Here is a 10,173-nt window from a genome sequence, read left to right as displayed (position 1 = left end):
GAGCAGATGGAACATCATGGAGTCAGAAGGCTGAAATTTGAATCCTGTGTCTACCACTTCCTAGCTGCATGACTCCAGGCAACTTTCTTAACCTCATTTGGCCTCTGTTTGCTCATAAAGTGGAGAAGATCACAGTGCCTTTCCCATAAGCTGTTGCAAGGATTAAATAAAACATTATGAACACGGCATCTGGGATGATCATCTGGCCCAGTAGGCACTGAGCAAAGACTTTTAGAAGTTAGGAAGTTGTGATCCCATTGTGCCAGCTGCAGTGAGATGTAGGGACGGACTTATCACCGTCTTATTCTCAATTATAGTAGTTCAGTCTAAGATTCTGGCTTTCTTGTCTTCCTTTCCCCTTTGCTCTTTTATTGCTTGGCTCTGGACTGATTGCTTGCTCCCAACTAGCTAATTTTTGGCAAATACCTGTCAAGCTTCTAGGTAAGTGGTCAGAGCACAAGTGCAAGTCCAGTGGGGAACTGGCTCGTGGCTACAGTGGCACAAGTAAGAACTAGAGAATGATGTGTTTGCAAGGATGAAGCTTTATTTGCCAGTTGGTGAAGAACACATCACACTTCAGACACACACAGACAACCAGAAATATCACCCATGGAAATGACCCAGGTCTTGAAGCATGGAAGGCACGGGCACCCCCTTAGGATCAGAAGATGTTGCAGACAGTCCACTTCCCAGTCCTGCTTAAGGCCTCCGTTGCAGGGCCAGGCTGGCCCTGCTCTTTTAAGTGACCACCAAAATGGGGTCAAGTCTGGCCTAAAGAGACACCAGGCTGCTGGGTTGCAGGTACATCCAGGATCCACAGTGCAGAGGGACTTTGGATTCAACCCTGGGGACACAGATGGTACAGGGGCACATGAAGAGACGCACACGGGGAGCCTGGAGAAATCAGTGCAGGGCTTGCAGGACATTCTGTAGGAGAGAGCCACAGCGGCCGGCATCAGCAGAGGAGCCCAGCTCGGCAGCAAATCCTGCTGAGATGCCCCCAGCATGCCCTCAAACACACCCATTGGGTCTTCTTCATCCTACAGACCCCCACCCCAGCCTCCATCACCCTTGCCTGGGTCTCCTCCTCAGCTCCTCCTAACCAGCGGTCACTTAGAGGCCAGTGTACTCTCTTGCTCACACCGAACTCACCATGCCACTCCCCCTACCTAAAGTGTAGTAGATGCCCCACTGTGCTAAGCAAGAGTACAGCTCCCTAGGCAGGACCTGGAGGCTCTGGATCTACCTCTCAGCCCAGCCTCACCCCATCCCCTTGTTTCCTGAGCTCCAGGTGCTCAGATCTCCATGGAGCATGCTGCTCAAGCCACAGATCTTCAGCCCCGGTTCCTGTTTCTAGAACATTCTTCCCTCCCTGAGTCAATTTCTTCACCTGTGGCTTGAATATGAGTTGAACAGCCCTCCCCACCACCACCTCCCACCCAAAATTTCAAGTCAAAATATGATCCCCAATGATGGGAGCTGCTGGGATCATTCAGACATGAGCTCCAACAGGCTCCACCCTGAGAAACACATGCACACTGACCCCGGAAAAGTGGGTTGGTTACTGCAAAAGCAGACGGTCCCAAAGCCAGCTCCATTCTCCTCTGCTTGCTCTCATTTCCTCTCTTTCCTTGCCCTCCTTTTCCATACAGACCCGCATTTCCATCCTGAAGGGAACAAGCAGCAGCTGACCCTCACCTGAAGCCAGATACCAAGACCTAGCAACCTCTGCAAGCCCGAGTAAACCCCTTCTCTACAAACTGTCAGCCTTAGGGCTTTTAGCAAAGGTATCTTTTCAAGCCCAGTTCAACTGCCACCACCTCCTGAAATCCCCTGCTGTGTATCAGAAAGCTGCTATATGTCAGGACCCTCTGCAGTATGGTGAGTGCCCTTCTACAGTGACTGGCCATAAGGGTCTCTCTCTGCTGTTAGGTAGTGAGGTCAGTGGCCAAGCCCACACTGCATTGCTGGCACTTAATAAGGAATGTGTTCATTAGCTGAAATAACAGATGACTGTTGAGTAAGTACACAGTAAAGGGAAAAGGGGATGGTGTTAGAGACTGCCAGGTATGGGCTGAAGGCCAACAAAGATATACCAGACATTAGTCAGACAACAAATATAGCTCAGACATGCACCCAAACCCTCCAAACCACCATACAGCCTGACTTGGGCTCAATTTGGCTAGTCTTAGATGTATTTCTAAATTTCTATTAAATTGTACTTTTATGCATTTTTTAATATTGAAAACCTATGAGGATGCAGCATCTAAAAATGCCCGGATTCCCAACCTCCCTTCCACCATCAGAACATCCAGCACCATCTGCCCTGCGGTCCACAGGGTAGAAATGGCCCCAAGGCGAAGAGACTGGAGCTCCCTGCTTTCCCCGCCTGGCCCCTGTCGCTGATGGCACTTGACTTGGAAACACTTGTCCTGGACAGAGAAGCAGGCTTAGGTGTAGAGTAAAAACCACCATGGCTGTCATCAGTCCCCCAGGTGCACACCGCCAGGAGGCGTCCTGCCTCCTCCAGACAGCCGCCGTCACTCCCAGTCCTGCTGACTCTGCCCGCACAGCGATGGGGGCTGATGCCTCCAGTGCCCACATGCAGGCATCACCTCGGGCATGGCAAGTGCCTCCTCCATATGTTCCCCATCTGGTCCTCCCTCTACTTGCTTCTCCCTGCTGCTCTCAGGGTGATCTCCCTACAGAGCAGGTTCAAGCTCTCGTTGACTTGGCCTAGAAATGTTCCCTGTGTGTCTATTAGGTGCTAAGTGCACAGGGTGGAAATATATGCTGTTGTCGCTGCATGTTCACGTGACTACCATCCAGCAGTCACGTCACACAAATTCCACTATTTCTTCCTCTGAGAGTAAAGTCTGTGCCCTGCCACCGCTGGGCATCAGAAGCCCTCCCACTGTGACCTCTGTGGTTCTCCCTGAAGGAGCCCCCCCAATGACGTTTCCTGCCCACCAGGCTCAGTTGTGTGAAGCTGCCTGCTGTCCTCTCTGCTGGACTTCTCCCCAGAGGTCAACCTGCCTGTCTCCCCTTAAGCAGGTAGAATCAATCTGACAGTGGAGGCCTTGTCTCTTCCGTCAGGCTTGCTTCCTTCCAACAGCTTCTGTTTTTAATGTATTTGGAAGAGATCTGGTTTACTCCCCAAATGGTTACCATATATCAGGAGCCTGGGAACTCCACCCAAGGGTTGGCAGGGGCCCAAACACTTGGACCACCCTATGCTGCTTTCCCAGACACATTAGCAGGGAGCTGGATCACAAGTAGAGCAGCCAGGACTCAAACTGGTGCCCTCACATGAGCTGTCTACATCACAGGCACCTGCTTAATGTGCTGTACCACAGCATCGCCTGCCCCCCACCCAGCAATGGCTGCTTCATCTTGACAGGGTTCTAAGCTGACGGTCCCTGAAATGCAGCCCCTGTCGTCCTCTCTGCAGCCTCAGCTGGGCACTCACATTCAGGCCTCGCTCTCCAACAGGCCCCGGTACGTGTTGATCTCGCACTCCAGCCGCGCCCGCATATCCAGCAGCATCTGGTACTCCTGGTTCTGCCGCTCCAGGTCACAGCGGATCTCAGCCAGCTGCGACTCCACGTTGTTGATCATGCACTGCATCTGTGACAGCTGGGAGCTGTAGCGGGCCTCGCTCTCGGCCAGGGTGTTCTCCAGGGAGTCTCTCTAACATCGAGGAAAGAAATAACCGTGAGAAGCAAAGCTGAGAAGAACCAGGTCTCTCCTTCGTGTTGGAAACAACCCCTCCCTCACTAACAGGGCGACTCATTCAAGGTTCCTGATAAAACTGTGACTGGAACCCAAGTCATTAATCCCTTATATTCCTTCTGCAAACGTTTATGTCTTCAGCTCTGAGACTCACCTCCCCTGGCATCATTTAAAACAGTGGCCCAGGGGAGGGCATTGACACGGTTTAGATGCCATTCTGGGGACCCAAATCCCGTATCAGAGGGGCCAGATGCTAGCCCTGCTTCTGAGTCCAGTTGCCTGCCAGTGTACAATTAGGAAGCAGCAGGTGATGGTCCAAGGAGCTGAGTTCCTCGTGCCCACATCAGAGACAAGGACTGAGTTGCAAATTGCTGCCTCCAGCTTAACCCAATCTCAGCTATTGAGGGCATTTGGGGAGTGACCAGGCAAAGAGGAGATTCTCTCTCTCTCTCTCTCTCTTCCTCTCAGATAAAAAATAAAAAGAAAATGTGTAACACTGTTCACACCTGGGTCACATGGGAGCCACACCCAGCCCCCACCTCGGGAGACTCTGGCTCAGGTGGTCCAGAGAATTACCTTGGTGTCTAATCTCTGTGGGTGACATTGAAAACCACAGGATCAAGGACAGGCTCCACAGAGAGTGAGCCCTCCTGGGTCTCCTGCTTCACAGTCAACACCTGAGCCACCTCTGATGTGACACCAGTCCTTGTTGGCGCTGAGCTGACTCTGCGAGGACCCTTCCTCCAGGACAGGCAGCTGATTCAGCAGCTTGGAACCTGACGTCAGGGCCTCCTCTTTGCTTGGTGGGCACTCAGACAGTGAGCAGTGGAGGCACTGCCCCTAGCCCTCAGCAGCAGCACTCACCAAGCTGTGCTGGGCCTGCAGCTCGATCTCCAGTGTGTTAACTGTTCGCCGCAGATCAATGATGTCTGACTGGTAGCTCTGAAGCTGCCCGGAGCTGGTGGTCACCTGCTGGTTAAGCTCTTCCATCTGCACTGGGGACAAGGAGAAGGTTAGGAGTATCCTCCCAGGGACACAGAGACACAAGATCCCCTGCAAGAGGCCCACCTGCGTGTTGAACCAGTCCTCCACGTCCCTGAGGTTGGTCTGCACCACCGTCTCATACTGACACCGCATCTCCTCCAGCATCCTGGTCAGGTCCACAGGGGGAGCAGCGTCCACCTCGATGTTAAGGCGATCCCCGAGCTGGCCTCGGAGGGTACTGACTTCCTGGAAAGGCACAAGAGCCCCAGCCCACACCAAGCAAGTGTGAAAATCACCCAAATCCTAGCTCACCTCCTCAGGCAAGACATGAACAGAGCCAACAAAAGATGCTAACGAGCTCCAGGCCAGAGGGGCCCTCGGAGGGCTGTAAGCAATGCACCTGCAGTATCTCAAGGCCTCCTGGCTCCATCTAAACATCCCAAAGCCAGGATGCATCTGCGACAGCATCCCTCCTTCACAGCATCTGTCGCCACTTCCGGCAGAAGCCAGGAACAGTGTCAGGATTGGTTTAATCTATTCAGGTCCCAGCGGGAAATCCATACCTCCCAGTTTCCCAGTCACCCTCCCAGCTTGTGTTTATCTGGGAACGAGGGGGGCAGCAGCCTGGCTTGACTTGGTTCAAGGCCCAAGTCAGAGCAGACACCTCCCCAGGCTTGGCTGCCAATAAGAGAAAGTTGTCATTGAGGCTGGCAGAGGGTGCAATAATGATACCTCATTAGCAGCTTCTTGGGGCCAGTCCCAAGGATTAGTCAGTCGCCCCAGGGTGCTCCAGGGAGACTCAGCACGCTTTCCGCTGGAGCCTACAGAGAACCAGCCAGGATCCTCTCATTCCCCAGATCCCAAAGCAACAGGCTGACAGTCAACCCAGGGAAGGAAGAAAACCACCAAGCCCGGGGGAGCTTCTGGGGCCTAGCTGCGGGGGGTGGGGAGTGTTCACACAGAGGCGGGCTGCCTACGCTGCAGGCTGATCGCATTATGCACGGGCAAACATTCACCTCTCCTTCACAGGAGCTGAGATCCAGCAGAATGCCTTGGCAGACAACAGCGGAGGCGGGAGGGGAGCAGAGAGGCATTTGATGTGTGCTCCAGACTACAACCCACTCTTGGCCCCACTGGACATGGTTGAAACCAATACAGTCACCATCAGTGAACATGTCGCACTGAATATCATCAGCTCAGCGAACGGCGTGGAGAAGCACTGACAAGCAGGGGGATTCAACTCCGTCACATGGACCATAGCCATGACTTGTGCCACCCCATTCAATTCTCACGATGATCCTTGCTGAAAATGTTGTCTCTGAGGCTGGTGTCAGGGTGGAGATGATCAGCATGCCTCCTGAGATATCTGACAGTTCAAGATTTGGCTGCTCTGCTTCCAATCCACTTCCTACTAATGTATCCGGGAAAGCCATAAATGATGGCCTGAGTGTTAAACCCACGCATGTGGGAGGCCTAGATGGAGTTTCTGATTTTAGTACATGTGCTGCCTAAGCGAGCACAAGATGGAGTTTCTGGCTTCTGGCTTTGGCCTGGCCCAGCCCTGGCTGTTCAGAAATTCAGAGAAGGAATCAATGAATTCTGTCTCTCTCTCTCTCTCTCTCTCTCTCTCTCTCTCTCTGTCAGTTGGGCTTCTGAATATATTATTTTTTTTTCAGCTAGTGATGAAGTATTATCCCTGTCTTGCTCAGGAAGCTAAATTAGGCAACGTCACCAAGGCAATGTGCATCAGGCTTGGGAATTTCCACTCATAGTCTTCAGCTCCAAATGCCACATTCTGCCCCCTGTGCTTCCCAGGGGGTTCTCGGTTTGATTCCTGGCCTCACCTCCTCATGGCTCTTCTTGAGGCAGAGCAGCTCCTCCTTCAGCGACTCCACCTGCGCCTCCAGGTCAGACTTGCACAGGGTCAGCTCGTCCAGGATCCTGCGTAGCCCGTTGATGTCGGCCTCCACCAGCTGCCGCAGCGACACCTCCGTCTCATACCTGTGAGAGGACAGGGTCCGACACTTGAAGGGAGGAACCAAGCACAGGAGTCGAGGCAAATTTTGAATGGCCAGAACCTTCCAATCCTCTAGAAAGCCGATGCAAGGGTGTGCCACAAGAGCCTCCCCACGCCCAATCCCTTCCCTTGGCTAAACGCACTTGGTCCTGAAGTCGTCGGCAGCCAGCTTGGCGTTGTCAATGTGCACAATCATCCTAGCATTCTCAGCCTTGGTGTACAGGACCTAGGGACCCAGGTTTGCAAGGAAAAGGAGGCAAGAAAAGAAAACAAATGAGGTAAAGACAGCCAAGCCCAGGAGCCCAGCCACTGTCACTGGGGAGCCCCTCTCCCTGGAGCTCTGGGCAATGTTGAAGGAACTGCCAGCCCCTGGAGAGCTGGAGATTTGCTTTCTCACCATCTAGCCCCTCCTGAATACTAATGTCTTGGGGCCAGCATTGTGGTGCAGTGGGTTAAGCCATGGCCTGTGACACAGGCATCCCCTATGGTCACTTGTTCAAATCCTGGCTGCTCCATTTCTGATCTAGCTCCCTACTAATGCGCCTGGGAAAGCAGCGAAAATGGCCCAAGTATTTGGACCCCTGCTATCCACGTAGGAGACCTGGATAGAGTTCCAGGCTCCTGGATTCATCTTGGCCCAGCCCTGGCTGTTGAGGCCACTTAGAGTGAGCCAACAGAGCAAGCGTTCTCTCTCTCTCTCTCTCTCTCTCTTCACTCTCCCTCTGCATTTATCTTTAACAGCAACAACCAAAAAATTAAATGTATACATTAGTACTTACAAATGCCTCATCTTGGATGCAGTGAGTGGAGTGGAAGGGAAGGAATTTCCTACACTTAGAGTCACCCACTTCCCCAAAAATTCAACAGGCACCGCTCCAAGCTCATCCCCTGCAGAGTCTTCCTCGATCCTCAGGACAATTGGCTAAGGACCATCATTACCCTTAACACACTACAGAAGAGGAGACTGCAGCCTATAGGAGGGGAAGGGACTTCCCTGGATGGTGCCGAGAGTCCACACAGATCTAGAGCCAGCTCTCCGACCTCCTCCCACACAAACAACTGGCTGGTTGCTCCAGCTGGGAGACAATTCTATGCCATGGGAAGACCTCTTTACCCCCTGCACATGGCTTAGGAAATTCATGACAGCCCATCCAATCATCACTCATTCTCACCTTCTGCTGGAGCTCTTCGATGGTCCTGAAATATGACTGGTAGTCAGGCCCTGTGGTGACTGCCTGGGACTGCAAGGTCTCCTGGATCCTGCTCTCCAGCCACGCATTGTCCCGCTCCAGCTGCCGCACCTTCTCCAGGTAGCTGGCCAGGCGGTCGTTCAGGAACTGCATGGTCTCCCTCTCATTGCCATTGAAGGAGCCCTCGCCATAGCGGCAGTAGGTGCCCACAGAGCTAAAGATGCCACTGGCTGGCCGGCAGCTGCTGGGTCGGCACGAGCTGGGCAAGTAGGTCTTAGGGAAGCGGCTGGCTGACTGGTAGGTGGTGGGCAAGCAGATGGAAGACATGCAGGTCATGGGCTGGCAGACATAACCCAGGCACAGATCAGGCCGACAACTCATGCTGCTGGAGCAGACAGAAGCAGGCCTGGGGCAGCTCTTGGCAGAGCTGTTGGTGATACAGCCGGTGGTCATGTTGGCAAGGCACTTCTCCTGTGTTGCAGCTGCCCGGACATCTATCAATGTCATCGTGCCTCTTTTATAGCCTTGAAGTGAGGGGGCTCACGCTTGAAAGTCGTCACAGGGGAAGTGGGGCTGTAGGTGTTGACACTCCATCCCGAAGGAAACTGATAATTAATTTGTCATTTCATTTCCCCAATAAGGAGTGCCCTCCCTTGTAAAAGAGGCCAAACTTGTCATTTAGCTAAAGCAGGACTCGGGGGCCCTGTCATTGATGAGCAGGGAAGAGCTTGGGGACACAGCTTCAAAGGACAGCTCCAGGTCTGGGCACTCATTACCAAGGTAGGGCAGCCAGAGGACCCTATTGGCCTGGCCCTGTGCCACCACGGACCTTGCCCACTGCTCCACAAGTCTGCAGGGCAGCAACTGCTCCTTGTAATGAAACCTGCCCTGTGGGAAGAGGCTTGGCCCCATAACGAGGACGCGTGGGGGTGATGGGAGTTACCCTGATACTGATGGTGTATTATCCAGGGGGCGGGGAAACCTCCAAGGTTTCCTGATACACATCGCCTTCCTGTCCAAGACCCATGCAGAACACCTAAAGGTGGGGAAGCAAATGCAGACCCTGCTCCAGGAGAAGCAGATCAGCATTGCAGCCCTCTCCTCGCCATCTCAGGCATCATCCTTGCACCCTGCCCAGAGATGTTAAGTGTCGGATGTTGGCTTGTGAATAGACTGAGGTCGAGCAAGCTGGAAAAGGCTCTAGCTTGCTCTCTGTGATGGTGGACAGGCAGCCTCGCTCCAGGATCTTAGAGAATGGAAACAGGGAATCAACTACCTCAAGAAGCCATGCCCTTTAGCCATAGATTGAGCTAAGGTAGGAAACCAGGAGCAGATGCCTCTGGCTCTGGAAGGTCAGGCATTCCCTTAAAGCCAATAATGTTGTAAATTGTTGTTGATGTTGTGTTGGGGCTTTTAATTGATCGGGATAATATTCTGCCAGCTCTACCTTCAGACCAGAGATGGTCTCCCCAAGAAACCATTGAATTTATCTGGACAATAAGATGCTGGACTCTATGCTTGGTATATGTTTGCAAAGAAAGAACCTTGACTGAATTTGCACTGTAATACTACAACAAGGTGGAAGAATCCACCATGGGGAGAATTCACAGGGAGGGGGTGGGGGAATCCCAGAGCCTATGAAACCGTGTCACATAATGCAACGTAATTAATTTTTTAAAAAGCCACATGCTAGGGACCAGCAGAATCAGAGTACATCATAAGAGTACTTGTGATGCTGGCATCCCAAATATGTACCAGTTTGTGTCCTGGCTGCTCCACTTCCAATCCTGCTCCCTGCTAATGTGCCCAGGAAAAGCAGCAGAGGATGACCCAGGTGCTTGGGTCCTTGTCCCACATAGAAGACCTGGAAGAAGTTCCTGGCTCCTAGCTTTGGACTAACCCAGTTCTAGCCATTGCTGCCATTTGGAGTGAACCAGCAAGTGGAAGATCGATCTCTCTCTCTCTCTCTCTCTCTCTCCCCCAACTGTGACTTTTAAATAAATAAATATTTGGGGGAAAAAAAGAACAGCTCTCTGGCAGAGCAGGGGTGCTCAGTCCTGGCTGTGAAGCTGGGAGCTCACACTCTTCATGTTAGGAGGCCATGTGTTCATTCCCTCTTTTCCCCAAACTGACTGCTATGGGGATACATTCTTGTCCTGTTTTTCTCTGCAGCTGAGTCTCACTGAGCCACGGGGATGAGTCCTGAGAAACGTATCACTCTACAACTTTGTCATTGCACATGCTAACACA

The 10,173-nt window shown here is 52.6% G+C and overlaps 1 protein-coding gene across 1 annotated transcript; it reads right to left on the bottom strand.

Moving 5' to 3' along the window:
* Positions 1 to 3,471: 3,471 nt before the first annotated feature.
* On the bottom strand, positions 3,472 to 8,376 carry KRT32 (keratin 32). The gene is made up of 6 exons (XM_004599149.2): positions 7,906 to 8,376; positions 6,877 to 6,959; positions 6,561 to 6,717; positions 4,801 to 4,962; positions 4,597 to 4,722; positions 3,472 to 3,690 (listed from the first exon to the last, which is right to left on the bottom strand). The coding sequence occupies exons 1-6, from the start codon at positions 8,374 to 8,376 to the stop codon at positions 3,472 to 3,474; spliced, it is 1,218 nt and encodes a 405-aa protein (XP_004599206.1).
* Positions 8,377 to 10,173: the final 1,797 nt, after the last annotated feature.

This window comes from Ochotona princeps, chromosome 17, assembly GCF_030435755.1.
Source record: "Ochotona princeps isolate mOchPri1 chromosome 17, mOchPri1.hap1, whole genome shotgun sequence".
NCBI classification, from domain to species: domain Eukaryota; kingdom Metazoa; phylum Chordata; class Mammalia; order Lagomorpha; family Ochotonidae; genus Ochotona; species Ochotona princeps.
This window is presented reverse-complemented; position numbering and strand designations above follow the sequence as displayed.

Bases quoted from the DNA above. Each gene is read 5' to 3' on its own strand.
- KRT32 (XM_004599149.2), bottom strand. From the start codon at position 8,376: ATGACCACCGGCTGTATCACCAACAGCTCTGCCAAGAGCTGCCCCAGG. The intron at 4,963-6,560 runs GTGAGGCCAGGA...GTGCCTTTCCAG, and splicing joins TCAAGAAGAGCCATGAGGAG to GAAGTCAGTACCCTCCGAGG. The intron at 3,691-4,596 runs GTGAGTGCTGCT...CCTCGATGTTAG, and splicing joins TGCAGGCCCAGCACAGCTTG to AGAGACTCCCTGGAGAACAC.